The sequence below is a fragment of the Ziziphus jujuba genome, chromosome 10 (assembly GCF_031755915.1).
Source record: "Ziziphus jujuba cultivar Dongzao chromosome 10, ASM3175591v1".
NCBI classification, from domain to species: domain Eukaryota; kingdom Viridiplantae; phylum Streptophyta; class Magnoliopsida; order Rosales; family Rhamnaceae; genus Ziziphus; species Ziziphus jujuba.
Genome location: NC_083388.1, coordinates 28,340,209 through 28,355,558, shown reverse-complemented (window position 1 = coordinate 28,355,558; position 15,350 = coordinate 28,340,209). Strand labels below are relative to the sequence as shown.

At 33.7% G+C, this 15,350-nt stretch overlaps 1 protein-coding gene and 1 pseudogene across 2 annotated transcripts; one reads left to right on the top strand and one right to left on the bottom strand.

Moving 5' to 3' along the window:
* The first annotated feature begins 5,034 nt into the window (after nt 1-5,034).
* Nucleotides 5,035-6,382, top strand: LOC132799734 (beta-glucosidase 13-like; annotated as a pseudogene).
* LOC107412653 (linoleate 13S-lipoxygenase 2-1, chloroplastic) lies at nt 6,160-13,704 on the bottom strand. 2 transcript variants are annotated; one of them, XM_060811818.1, is made up of 10 exons: nt 13,242-13,704; nt 13,008-13,205; nt 12,132-12,412; nt 10,145-10,382; nt 8,574-8,894; nt 8,312-8,397; nt 8,006-8,116; nt 7,581-7,885; nt 7,206-7,472; nt 6,160-7,077 (listed from the first exon to the last, which is right to left on the bottom strand). In XM_060811818.1, the coding sequence occupies exons 1-10, from the start codon at nt 13,462-13,464 to the stop codon at nt 6,318-6,320; spliced, it is 2,790 nt and encodes a 929-aa protein (XP_060667801.1). In that variant the 5' UTR covers nt 13,465-13,704; the 3' UTR covers nt 6,160-6,317. The 2 variants fall into 2 exon arrangements, with proteins under 2 accessions (XP_060667801.1, XP_015875950.3); XM_016020464.4 differs by having other exon boundaries at nt 13,008-13,704.
* Nucleotides 13,705-15,350: the final 1,646 nt, after the last annotated feature.

Here is a 15,350-nt window from a genome sequence, read left to right as displayed (position 1 = left end):
TAACACTTTTCATATTTTCAAAATATCTTTTCTCTAATCATTTTCATTACAGCATGTCTCGCCCACTTGGTTACATAATAATCAATAACAATTCTGTTCCAATTTGGAGTGGAGAAATTGAAGAAAAGAATTTCTCAACCCAATTTGAATTAGATATACCTCAAAGAACTTTAATCAACTCTGTGTGGAATACTGCACAATTTGAATCCACAGATCAAAAATCAGATTTTATTCATGCCTTAGATAACCTTTGCTTTTATTTACTATCAATTCACCAAAAGCCCGATAGCCAATATTTCTCCCATTATATTCTATTCACTGGCCCAAACCCTGGCCTTTACAAAATCTAGTCCCAAATAGCCCATGAAATTGCTGGTCAAATCAATCCCCAATATAAAGGTTATTATAGCCTTAGAGAAGCCCTTAAAATCACATTTAGAGAATTAGGTTCCCAAGCCTTTATTCATCCATGGGTTAGAATGGACCCAGAGTTCTCCAAAACACTCCACCTTGTCTAAAAAATCACCTCTAATCAAGCCTCTGGTTCACACTCTACCCATAGGATGCAACAATCCCATTCTCCTCCAAATACTATTCTTGTTGATCCACATAATCAATATGCTCATGTTACCCCACACCAGAGCCCATTTGACCTTCCTCACAATCCATATTTAGACCACCCTTTGGATGCCCAAGTCAATCAACTCCAACATAAAAAAAAGATGTCTAGAACACCAAATTCAATCCCTACTTCATAACAATGCCATTCACCAAATCCACATCAATCACCTCCAAAAAGATTTAGATTATTGGACCAAAAAACAAAAACAACCTTCAAATCAAACCCAAGGATCCACCAGTCATACCCCTTATTCTTCCATACTCCCAATTAAATCTCACACCTTACCATGGAATCCTACCCGTATCTTTTTCTATCCAAATCAATGGTTACAACAAGCTAGTTTACCTAGTGAAATCATTTCCCACATCTGGAAAATCAAAAAGAAACAGTTCTATGAAGAGTTTAGCTTTTCCAAAGAATGCTCTTCTCCTTTGTAGAATTCCCCCATACTTGTCCTCACGGGATGTATGTATACACTGAAGCTGCCTTACACCCCTCTAATAAAAAATGTACTATATGTGATCCTGCTACAATCGCATTTAATCGCGTCGGATGCAAACATGAAATTAGTTATGCCATCCACCGAGTTGGACTGTATGCCCTAACCTTTCATAATTTCATATTTCAAGGTAAAACAATCACATGGGCCAAATTATTCGATCGGGGATTAATTGGCACCATCATATTCACCCACACAAATCAAGCCCAAAACTGTACTGAATTATTAAAAATGGCCATCACCTGTCTCTTCCTACCTCACCATTACAGTCCCCTTAAACAAGGGTATATTGCTGTTCACATCACATCCACACCTCCAGAATAGATCCACAGATGGGAGCCAGCAAGACACCTAATCACTTTTGAAAAATCAAAATTTGCTACTAATCACCTCAGATAAGATCAAGAAGTCCGCAGATGCTCTAATCCTATTGCAAAACAGTTACTCCATTGGAGAGCTGCTGTCTTTGGTGACAATTTTAATCAATTCAGTTTACTTATACTTTGCTAGAAAAATTACCGTAGGTTTCATCGGTAATTACCGAAACCTCTATGGTTATCACATTTTACCACTTTTTTGGCCCCCACAAGTCCCCTAATGTGTGTTAAATGCAACAACATGTAAAATATACATTCTTTAATGATACTAAGGAGAAAAAACCCAAAAAGTTCTAAAAAAGATCTCAAATTGGCACAAAAATTTGATTACCATAGGGCCTTCGGTAATTACCGATGAAACCAACGGTAATCAATTTGTCCTTACTTAAAAAATTACAGTAGGTTTCATCGGTAATTATCAAAACTCCTATGATAATCACATTTTACCAATTTTTTAGCCCTCACAAGTCCCCTAAATACAAAAACATGCAAAATATACATTCTTCAATGATCCTAAAGAGAAAAAACTCCAAAAGTTCTGAAAAAGTTCTCAAATTGGCACAAAAATTTGATTACCATAGGATCTTCAGTAATTACCGATGAAACCAACGGTAATCAATTTGTCCTTACTTAAAAAATTACCGTAGGTTTCATCGGTAATTATCAAAACTCCTATGATAATCACATTTTACCAATTTTTTAGCCCTCACAAGTCCCCTAAATGCAAAAACATGTAAAATATACATTTTTCAATGATCCTAAGGAGAAAAAACCCCAAAAGTTCTAAAAAGTTCTCAAATTGGCACAAAAATTTGATTACCGTAGGGCCTTCGATAATTACCAATGAAATCTACGATAATCAATTTGTCTTTACTTGAAAAATTACTGTAGGTTTCATCAGTAATTATCGAAAGTCCTATGGTAATCACATTTTACCAATTTTTTGACCCCCACAAGTCCCCTAATGTGTGTTAAATGCAAAAACATGCAAAATATACATTCTTCAATGATCCTAAAGAGAAAAAACCCCAAAAGTTCTGCAAAAGTTCTTAAATTGGCACAAAAATTTGATTCCCATAAGTTCTTCGGTAATTACCGATGAAACCTACGGTAATCGATTTGTAGTTGCAGAAAAAATCACCGTAGGTTTCATCGGTAATTACCGAAACCCCTATGGTAATCACAGCTTACCATTTCTTTAGCCCCCACAAGTCTCCTAATCTGTGTTAAATGCAAACACATGCAAAATATACATTTTTCAATGATCCTAAGGAGAAAAAACCCCAAAAGTTCTAAAAAAGTTCTCATATTGGCACAAAAATTTGATTACCATAGGGCCTTCGATAATTACCGATGAAATCTACGGTAATCAATTTGTAGTTGCTAAAAAAATTACCGTAGGTTTCATCGGTAATTACCGAAACCCCTATGGTTATCACATTTTACCAATTTTTTGGCCCCCACAAGTCCCCTAATATGTGTTAAATGCAACAACATGCAAAATATACATTCTTCAATGATCCTAAGAGAAAAAACCCTAAAAGTTCTAAAAAAGTTCTCAAATTGCACAAAAATTTGATTACTTTAGCGCCTTTGGTAATTACCGATGAAACCTATGGTAATCAATTTGTAGTTGCTAGAAAAATTACCGTAGATTTCATCGGTAATTACCGAAACCCCTATGGTTATCACATTTTATCAATTTTTTGGCCCCCACAAGTCTCCTAACGTGTGTTAAATGCAATAATATGCAAAATATACATTCTTCAATGATCCTAAGGAGAAAAATCCCAAAAATTTTGAAAACGTTCTCAAATTGACACAAAAAGTGGCCTAACATTGTTTGATCTAATGAGACACAAAGAGATATATATCTTGTATAGAGTGTTGAGCCTCTGCTCAAGCCCACTTGCCCAAGCTCAATTGAGATTTCAATATAAAATTAATTGGTTCTGGATTGAAACCTTTCTTGGATCAAGATAAGTGTGCTTGGGCAAAGGCAGTAAACTCTCTACAAATGGTATTGTTTGGTGGATGGACTAATGAGTTGAATGGTGGTAGGCTATATGGTGATCCGGATGGAGGAAAATTCTATGATTGACTGTCAAAACTTGATGATAGAAATTTGTGCAAATGTGGAGAGTCCTTAATAAACCATGTAGAACTTCTCTCTCTCTTACCAATGTCCCACCTCCCACACTTCAAATCCAATTTTCCTCTTTCTCTTACCAGTAACCCTTTAGTTTAACAACTTTGTCCCAATTATTTTCAGCTGTCAGCTTTGTAAAAATAGAGGCTCGCATGGTGAAGAACAAGAAGAAGACGGGATATTGGAAGTTTCCAGAACTCCTGGGTTAATATAGGCAAGTGCGGCATTCCTTATCCCACGCGACCCTACTCTATACACACTCTTCTTTTGCTCTTCCTTCATTGCCTTCGAATTTTTGGTTTACTTATCATTTATGTTTGACTGGCTTGTTTGCTGTGGATAGGCTTGAAAAGAAACTCATTAAGAATCTCTGCAATTTCTAAGAAATGGGAACCCACTAAGGTATCTTTCTTTTTTGTTTAGTGAAATACAGGATGCACGGGGAAGTAAAATAAGGATATGGAAGTCATTTATAATTTTTTTAATGTGAGAATGGGTATTAAAGGGTAAAATAAAAAAGATCTAGAAAGTATGGGTAAATATCCTTAACCGTCTTTAAAGAGGGATATTGGGCCAAATTTCCCTTCTATATTTCAACTCATAACCAAAGATATTGTAGCCGGTAGTGGCTGTTAGCCCAACCTTTCGAACGCTTACAAAGCCCGACAAACCATGTTTTGGGTTTCCATGTATTTGAACCCAGTTGCACATTAGTTTAGGATGGGATACTTTAGTCGCTTTAACCAAAAAATGTAATAATGATAATAAATTTCTCATTACATTTTTTTATCTTAATTAATTTTGTTTTCATTTCTGTCCAGATGCAATGATTTTTTTGGCCATATCTCATAAGAATGTAGCTTTTGTTTGTCTAAAGTTGAACCAAATGACTCCTTAATTTCTTTGTAGTGACCAGTTTTTTATTATTATTTGTAGGTTTATGGACCCTTTGGTAAATGGTGAATATCCGCATACCATACCATGCGATGATCGATTGTTGGAGAGCGATTAAAAGTTCACAAAAATTCAATTTAAAGGAAGTGTATTCAATTTAGAATTTGAAGAATTTTAAAAGAGTTCAAACAAATCTAATGATATTCAATTTAGATTTTCATAGATTTTATAAAAATTTATTAAAATCTAAATATATTCAATTAAGACTTTTATTCAAAAAGTCATTGATTTTAATAGATTTGAAAGAATTTTAAAAATAAAATTGTAAAGAAAATTGTCAATATAAAATCCAACCTTTATTTCAAAAATTTCGTTAGATTCTTATAAATTCTTTATAAAATCTATACGATTCAATAACAATTTATCAAATTCTTTAAAATTTATAACTCATTTTCAATCCATCAAATTTTAAATTGAATACACCCCCTCTCTTAAAGGATCATTCAATTTCATAGGCATAAACTACTATACTTCTAACTAGCAGCTTATGGACCAAAAAGTAGTGCTACAAATGCTAGCCTCTTGACAGATTCTCACGCTAATCTTCTATGTGAAAATTCTAAACTCAAATCATATTTTTATTTTTATTATGGCCTAGATTCATATGTAACTCAGTCTGACCTTGCAAAATCTTTATTGTTCATATTAATTTAGCGGAGCATAATGGAATCCCCATTGGTCCAAAGGTGAGCACCAAATTTAGCATATCTTTTCTTCAAAGTATTGCAGCTAAGCTAGGCGTAGTGTGACAATGACATGTAGATGATTTTTCAACCCCCACTATACTAAGTTTCAACTTGCTTTAAACTGTTCATATATGTTGCAGGCTGCTTCAGAGAATTTATCCGGATTTATCCGAGAGGCATTCGAGATCTTCTGCTCTATATAAAAACAAAGTATCATAATCCACTTCTTTACATTACTGAGAATGGTAATTCACTTTTGGCTTCTTAATTAATCATCATTACTTAACCCAATGTATTAAATTTCAATTTGAATCTGAATCTATATGTATATATGTATATAATCCATCACTGTTGGTTTGTAGCAGTTGATGAGTTTGATGATCCCAAGTTACCCCTCAAGAAGGCCCTTATTGACAACCATAGAATTGACTACCACTATCGCCATCTTTATTACCTTCAACGAGCAATCAAGTAATTTCTAATTAGAAGCTCAATTTGTGTTCCAGGGATGAATTGATTTTAAGTATGCTTTTCTAATATTTCTGATTCCAGGGATGGAGTCAATGTGAAGGGGTATTTTGCATGGTCATTGTTAGACAACTTTGAATGGACTTCGGGTTACACTGTTCGGTTCGGCATCAACGTCGTGGATTACAAAAATGGATTAAAGCGATACCCCAAGCTCTCAGCACATTGGTTTAAGAAATTCCTAATCAGAAACTAAAGAAATGATGAGGATGCCAATTAGGAAAATCCTATCCTTATTATTTTCTTAATTTCTATCTATATTTTCTACTTTTCATTGATTAGTTCGAACATTTTGTCCAACTACATTGAAGAGGGGATTGAAAGAGGGTATTTCGATTCAAACCTGGGGAAATTGGTTGCGTATGTTATTAATAATGAAAATTTGTTTCAAACATTTGACATATTTTCAAGGTATTAATTAATTATGCCTACAATATTAATTTCTTCCAGATAATTAGTTTCAACTAATTATCACACAAAAGCATGTGGGAATAATATTATTTCAAATGGAGATGCTATAGGGAACACCCTTTCCAGTGACCCCAGGTGGAGAAAAGGGCTTCAAAAGCTCATAAGGCAAGGTTCCAGCTCCATTTCTGTTCTTGAATTGAGTGTTTTCGTTCCTCTCATCAATGATCCCTTCGATCATCTTCAGCCTTTCATTAAACCTTTCAAACGCTGCCTTTATTATGGGATCATCAGCCCATGACTGCTCCATGGTCTCTCCAAGGTATTCCTCATCCGGAGAATGATTAGACAAAATGTCCAAAACAGCCATCACCCTTATTGCTTGAAGCTTTGAAGGGAAGCACTGCAAAAGTGCTGTTTCTGGTTTCTTCATGAACCTCTTCCAATCTTCTTCAGAAGGGTCTTCGGTTGGCATATTAGTTCTTGCAATTGTAGGTCGGTTAGGGAAATAACCAGCATAAGTATACTGTCCGAAGTTCACAGCTGCATGGTGACCAGATGTTACCCATACAATTGTTGTTATGATTTCTATCAGATCTTTGGAGGTTTTAAGCACAGGCCACCATGGTTCATCCTTCTTGTCTTCATGGCCTTTAGTTCTGATCTCTGTCCACCATGCTTGAAGCTCTTCATCAGATTCTACTTGGCTCGGATCAGGGTAGTAATGGTTCACATAGTTAGAGACCCATTCTTTTATGGCATCCCATAGAAGTAAACCATCATTTGCAAAAGGGTAATCTTCAATTGTGAGCTTCAGGCCATGTGGGGCTTCTGGGTCTTCAACAGCCATTCCTCTACCATTTTAATACCAAAATACAGAATTACACCATTAGTGGAATTTTGCTTCTTATTTTCAACGGTAAAAAGTTAAGGGGGGAAGAGAGAGAAAAAGAAAAAAAAATGGGAATTGGATGTTCCTTACCTGCTAATAAGGTCAGCAGGCAATGCTTGCAAGTCGAAGCGCCATTCAACGTCATAAGCAACAGAGCTAACCTCTCCGGCGTACTTGCCAGGTGCAAAACAAGTCTCAATGGTGCCTTCGGCATTGATAAGCGCTTCTCGTGCAAGAGCATTGATCTCTATCGTGTACCGGAAATGAGGATGCAATAGTCTATAGATTGGATGCATCACACTAAGTTGCCTGTTCGTGGCAATTACATAAGGTTCTGTTACACAATGAGTTCTTAGCCTGCAAAATTTTGGCAAACAAATTAGGAAGTCATAATATTTCTCACAATTGATCCAATATGTATAAATAATATTGACTTAATTGAGCACTGCATATGTATAAATTTACCAGTGACTAACGAGTTGGTGATAACCAGAATCATGGGCGAGAACATGAGTTTTGGCAATCCTCCATAGCCAGACACCAGTAGAATGCCAACTGCAGGGTGTGAAAACTTGCTTCCACTGGGGTTTATCATCCATTGGTGGTCGGGTGAGCTCAATGGCCAATGGTCTCAATGTGCCATCTGGGTTTAGGAAGAATATTGTTCGTGATCCATATAGTGTTGTCCCTTTAATCTGTCTTACTCTTTTAACAAAAGGTAACAAAAGGTCGTGGTAATCTAAGATGAACAACTTCTTTTTCTTCATGGCCTGCATGGCATATATATATATATATATATATATCCAAATTTTATTTCAATTAGTATTACTATAACCCAATTAGTATAACAATTAGTATAAGTTCTAATGAAGTTATAAAACGTTAATGACCTCATCGATGGTCATGATGCCTCCAATCTCTTGATTTATCATTTCTGTAGTGATTCCTGATTCCTGTGGACCGTATATCTCAGGATCAAGTTTACTCTTTAATGGCCATTCCTGCATGATGATTAAGTTTCACCAAACTGCATTAGATTACACATAAGCTCTTCATAAAATTCTAAGGAGCTATCTTTATCTGTTCTTTTCTTTTCCTTGTTAATTTTCTCTATGATTAATACCCTTGCGGTAAAGTACATAAATTAATTAAGCCTGATGGATGAATGGATATAGAGCAGGTTTTGTGATGTATACCGTGATCAACCGTATGCTATAAGGGTTGAGTCCAGCAAGGGTCTGCCTTGCAAATTCCTCGTCCCTAAACCAGAAAAACTTATCCCCTGCATCGATCAAAAACATCACAAGTTGAATTGAATTAGCTAGTCAATAATTAGAAGGAATGAATATTAAGATTACTCATCAAAGTATAAGTCTAAGTCTAACAATAATGGCGATAGATAGACATATGTTTGAGATTTAAAAATAAAAAATATAAAAAAAAAAAGTTGTGACTGACGGTTAAAGGCTTCAGGGGTCTCAAAGCGCAAAACATCTCCTCCGGTATCGGTAATAGCTTTGACGACACGAGGAAGAATTGTTCTGAGAAAGCCTTCGTTTCCAATGGGAGGCAGATCCACCCCTTCGCTGAAAAGGGAATCAATGGCTGTGAAGTAAGGAAATCCCAGGTTTTTATCCACCATTACTGTCCCCAAGGAAGGTGCTAATGTATGCAAAACCGAGCGGAGAGTTTTTGCGGAGAAAGTCAGCTGCTTTATCTCCGAGAAGCATTCGTCTCGTGGAACATAGAAACGCTTACTCCTTTTCTCCGACAATGGATCTGCATTCAATTGCGGCTAATTAATTACCAATCTAAATTTATTTAACATAATTAATTTTTTTTAACACAAGTTTGTTCCATTATAAGTTTCACCTTTTTTTTTTTTTTTGGATCGATGTTTCTTTAAATTCATTTGTTTTAATTTTTAATTTTATGCTATCAACTTCAAGAAACAAAAAATCCTGCTATTCACTGAATCACTGCTTTCAGTCTGCATTGAGTGATGTTATGATGAAAACCAATTCTCTGTAGCAGCTTTTTACTGGACACAGCAATAATAAATTAATTGTACATAATTTTTTTTTTCTTTTTTGATGTGAGAAATAATTGTACTGTGTTCCAAAAAGGTGACGTGAAATGGCATATCGATGATATTTCAGGCAAAGAAAAGCAGAGAAAAATCCTATCCAATCAATTTTTTTTGTGGCTAAGAAAATCGTATCCGATCTAGAATTTATTAAGCTCTACTCAATCTGAAAGGAAACAAATTAAGTCTATGTTACAAGTCAATAAATGATTTATGAAATATCGAAGGGTGGGTCGTTTTCATGTTAAATAAACAAAACAAAACCAGGAGGAGACAAATTAATTATACGGACCCAGTGCCTTTTGGTAAATCATACCGCCCATGCTTTCTTTCTTAAAGCTTTCTTTCGTACATTCACCATCAATATATATATATATATATATATATATATATATATATATATACAATCCGTTTAAGGACGGACGGTTTTCATATGGACTATAGTATTGGTGATAATTTTTTATAGTATTGGTGATAATTTTCTAAAAAATCATCGTTAATACTATAAAAACCATCACTATTACTGGACCGTTTTCATCATATAATTTCCGTATATATATATATATATATATGTATTATTGTATGACCACCTCACCTCCACCTTTTTATTTATTTATTTTATTTGTTACGTTGGGTGCTTTTCAAAACTCGAAGTACCATAAAAACAACACAAAAGTAAAATTTTTCAACCTCAATTATTTCAAAGATTCCGTTATAAAATGGCAGTCTACGTACAAGGATACAAAACAAAACAGACAAGAAGATATCATATTCACGTGAGTAAACCAGTACATTCCTTTCAAAAATAAATATACATATATATTTATATATATATACATATATATATATCACCAAAAATTCTCAAAATTTATAAAAATAAAAAAATAAAAAAGCGAAAAGAAAAACGAAAAATAAATGTAAAGGGTGAATCAATGGATAGTACCTGATTCACAAGGTGGTCGACCGGTCCGGCAACGGCGTGGATAGGGACGGTCTTTGCCGCCGAGGACGGGGCGGCGGAGATCCCAGCTCTTATCGGGATCGCCGACATCGTTGTAGACGTCGTAGTCGTAGATTCTTTCGAAGCTCTTTCGCTCTCCTTCCCCATTCCCTCTGAGAGTCTCAAGCTCTTCTTTTCTCAACCTCCACAACCCACTTGGCGTCTCCCATGGCAAATACGACTGGCCAGTGCATGCCCAATTCATTATCATCATTATCATTAATCACAAGATCATTATCCCATTATTAATTAGTTAATTTTATTAATTTCTTCTTATTATTATCATTGGATAATTAATTTCATTCGTTAAACCAGATTTCAGTCGGTGATCATGATGTTTGTGAATCTTAGTATATCTTACACTTCCAAGTCCAATTCACCATTGGTCGAAAATAAATAAATAAATAAAAGTCAAGCAAGTCACCAGTCACACCGTCCTAATTCGTTTTCAAAAACCTCCACCACATAATAATTAAAATCTTTTTTTTTATATATAATTTTCCAAGTTATTAATCAAACATATATTCGAATCTCTGTATTTACCCAAATATATATATATATATATATATATATATATATATATATATATATATATATATATATATATTCGAATCTCTGTCTGCCTATCTTTATAAAAAGGATAGAAATATCATTTCGTTGTCCCTCTTGGATGGCCCCATCAATGCATTTCTTCGTTAAATTTTAATCTATTTGATTGTTTTTCTTTTGTGTGCACTCAATTTAAGTTGAATAATTTCTATGTCAAAAAGAAACAATTTTAATATTAATTCCATCCCAAAAAAAAAAAAAAAAAGGAATAATAATACTAATATTTAGATAAAAAAAAAGTTATAAAAATAAAAAACCATATAAGCCAATCGTATAATATACAGTTGTACAAACACCACAAGAACTGTGAGCTTTATCTGTTAGAATTGATTGAACTTAAAAAGCAATTTCGATATTCCTTTGTTATTCTTATTCTGTTAATTTGATGTAATATTCATCTTAGTTTCTCTTCTTCTTTTTTTTTTTTTTTTTTCAAGAAAAATATAGAACCTCCCCCTTAATACCTAACAAAATAATAATAATAATAATAGTAGTAGTAGTAGATTACACGCACACACAAAAAAAGAAAAAAAAAAGTTTCTTTTCTTTCTTGAAAGAACCCAAAGCATCCATAGCTTTTTCATAATGAACAACAAGTAAGGGTGGGTGTGAAGTGCATAGAGGACCAGTCATAATATGGAGCTAAGTTAACATATTAATTTAAGAAATAACAATAATAATAGTTATAATGATGACAAATTGGAAAAAAAAAAAAAGGTCAGAAAAAATAAACAAACAAAGTAAAAAGACCAAAAAAAAGAAAAAGAAAAAAGAAGTTAATTTCTACATGAAAAAATACAAAAGATATGCCCTTTCTAGAGAGAGAAATATTCAACTTGGTGAATTCTTTTTAAGTCACTATTATTATTTTGTTTGCAATTATTCAACTTCCTTAAATTAAATACAAGTATCTAGTATTTTAAACCACCGCAACTTAAGGTCAAGATAGATATCTAAATAACGAATATTAATGCTCGCTAGAAAGTTTACAGCATCGTTTTTCATTTTTTTTATTCTCTTTTTTTTTTTTTTTTTTTTTTTTGGGTAAAGTCTACGCACACACACACACACATATATATATATATATTTGTAATTTTATAAACTATAAAATATTTATGGAATTTACTTTCTCTCATTTGACTTAAGTCCTTTTTCATTATATTGTCCTCAAATTCACATATAAATATTTGTGTATTAAAAAATAAATAGATTTAGCTAGCTCGCTAGTTTCAAGTAAAAGAAAGGTTATTAATAAAAACCATATGTTCTGTAAATAAATAAAAGGTAATTAAGCAAGCAGGCATATATGCATGGTGCTAACCTTGGTAGTGAAAAATACTCTCTTTTGAGGATTGTCAAATTTGGAGTGTATCCAGGAATTGCAGACAACGTGTACAGGACCATAAGGGAATCCATCAAGAACAATATCCTCTACGTACATCTCCTTGTGGTGCTCATTCTGTACCAAAATCGCTCCAACCTTACCAAAATCAATTGGAACTTCAAAAGTGGTCTCATACTTTATCCCTCTCTTTTTCCCTTTCTCCTCTTTACCTTTCTTTTGGGCGAACCCTTTTATCGTCTCCTTTTCTTGTCCCGTTCCTATAGATATATCAAAAAACCCTTACTACGTTAATTAATCCCATGAAATTAAATAACTAATCTTGTACCATATATTATATTTCTACGATTCCTTTCCTTAATTACTACCATCTATATATGACTCTCACCTCCCCTGAATTTCAACCCTTCTGAATTCTGATGGGAATAAACTTGAATGATTAAAATGAATTTAAAAGTTCAAAAAATATTATAATATATTATATTATTTCTGTATAAATTAATGGTACTTTATTTCCACTAGTTAATTAATAAAGTATAGCTAGCTAGCAAGTTTTTTTTTTTTTGTTTTTTTTTTTTTTTTTTTTTTTGATGAATGGCTAGCTAGCAAGTTTTGCCTCGTGAAGAGATGGATGTTTTCATACTCATTCTTTGTAAAGCTAGCCTTTTGAGACAGGACAATTGACAAGCAACAAGCTCTTGCACAGAACTAGCTAGTACGTACGACTTCATGATAAAATAAATAAACAATGTAATTACCATAAAATTTAGCAGAGACAAATCCCCAACATAAAACAAGTTTACTAAAATAAATACTAGTAATTAAACGACCAAATGGAATGGAAGGCTTAATTACCAGGATCAAGGTCGGCGCAAACAAGCTCAAGCTGGAGTGTTTTACCGAGCAAATCTTGAATATCATCAAGCCCTCGGTCTATACCAAGGTTTTTGAAAAAGCCACCAACCGTTGGTTGAACGGTTACCACGGCTTTCACTTTAATGGCTTTCTCAGCTTCCTTGGCTTTCTCAGCTTCCTTGGCTTCCTCAGCTTCCTTGGCTTCCTCAGCTTCCTTGGCTTCCTCAGCTTCCTCTTCGGTGGTGGCACTGGCTATAGCTTTTATGTTGGCAGCTGGATTAATGAAGCAAATCTGAAGCTGTTTGTGTTTTCTTTGGAACGAATTATAAGGCCTTGACAGAATGGCTTGCGAAGTAGTAGTATTTTGATGGCCATGGACAAAAGGTCTATTTACCAGAAAGACGATTTGGGCTGAGTTGAGGTTTGTATTTCCAACTAGTTGATGAGGATTCAGCATATTTTTGAATTTTTCTCTTTTTTCTTTTCCCTGTTGGGTGGGGTTAATTTCTATATGACCTACACCAGAGAACCAAGTGGATAGCAGATGGAGTAGGGTTATCTGATAATATTTCCTATAATAGCTTCTGCTTCACTCACTCTCTTGCCTACAAGAAAATTTTGTGATAGAAAAAAATTAAAACGCTTACTCATGAGTCACTCTATTTATAGGAGGCAATAAATAAATTGTAAAACAAGGAGGATTCTAGATTGCTTTCACCAAATATGTCACATCCCATTGCAAATGTGATAATTTCCAAGGAACAAATTATAACAGGATTGCAATTTTTACAAATATATTGTCCCATGTTTGTAAGCAACCACAACTTTCCCTTTTTATGACTACAAGTCAAAATCTAATATAAATTACTATATTTTATAATTCCCTCTTTTCCTCATGTGAAGACGTTTTCAATTAATTAGTTAATTAACACGTGCGTGTGTGTGTATATGTGGGAAAAGAGGCAAGGATCTGAGGGAAGATTATCATCCCATGCATTTGGTATTTTATTTTATGGGAATAGGAGGGGGAAGATTAATACCTGCTTTTTGCACCTTACATGTGGAATTATGTTGGAAGAAAAATTAATCATGCGTTTACAAAATGTGAAAATGTTTTTCCGGTGTGAATACGAGTGAGCAATGTAGAAGCACATGATAAAAACCAACGAATATATATATATATATATATATATATATGTGTGTGTGTGTGGAGAAGAAAATCCAAAAGAGATGACTAACAAAAATCTGTTTCCGCTTGTTCCCACCAAAACTCGGTCACCACCTCAAAACTAATATTAATGAGTTATTTGAGAGAAGTCTGCAATATTACTAACTCTTACTTCAAAATGCCGGGAATTAATTACATTTTGAGTCACTTTTTAAATAAAAAAAAAATGAAAATCACCTTTTAAAAAAGAAAAACAAAAGCCTTAATACCAATATTAGGATCCCGCTAAGAGAGATTACTTCGGAACCACAGGTTGGAGTTGGACAGGGTCAGTCACCTCATCCATCTTGTGAAAGTTGAAAATATTTGTAATTTTGTTTGTCTTTTGCCCCACTGCACCTTAATCACATGGCTCCATGGACCACCTCTGGGATTCATCCAACTATTTTACTCCCTAGCCTAGATCATTTCTGCTTAACAACCCCTAGCCTGGACCATTCTCTACCATCCACGCCACGTTTCTCCCTTCACCTTCATTATTTTTGACAGGACATATGCATATAAGTCATACTTTACGGGGCAACTTCCCATATGACGTGTTTCCTAAGGGGAATTATACAATCATCTTCTCTCCGGTTTGAAAATTTCGACTTTATTCGTACATATACATGCACTAAATTAACTCGGCACGTTTTACTGAATGTGGAATAACATCAGGTCTATTACAGGCAGTTGTTAATTTCTAAATATATCCAAAATGTTTCCAATTATATAGGCTTATAAACACGGCGTAACTGAGTTAGGTTATGGCCTAAGATTTTTCCCAAAATTTTTGAATTTTATTTTATTTTTTATTTAGATATCTTTAAAAACGATATCTGGCTCCGAAAGTAGGATAAGAATATTATCTAATAATTTAATTATTCTTTTGGTTTAGATAATATTATTTTTTTATAAAGATAATATAGTATGATGTTTAAAAATAATAATAATATAGTATGTTGTTAATGCAAATTTTGATACTAATATACCTTTATACGGTTATTTCGTAATTGTATAACTTAATTTTTTGAAGAATACCATAATTATGTACTAAATGGAAAATGTGTATATTAGATTCTTGAGATTATCTAGGAGAATTTATATTATTTAATTTTATCATTTAAAATTCTAAA

Coding starts and splice junctions, on each gene's coding strand:
- LOC107412653 (XM_016020464.4), bottom strand. CDS start 13,464: ATGCTGAATCCTCATCAACTAGTTGGAAATACAAACCTCAACTCAGCC. Junction 10,383..12,131: donor GAGTATTTTTCACTACCAAG/GTTAGCACCATG, acceptor TGCACTGGCCAG/TCGTATTTGCCATGGGAGAC. Junction 8,895..10,144: donor TCGACCACCTTGTGAATCAG/GTACTATCCATT, acceptor AATTGAATGCAG/ATCCATTGTCGGAGAAAAGG.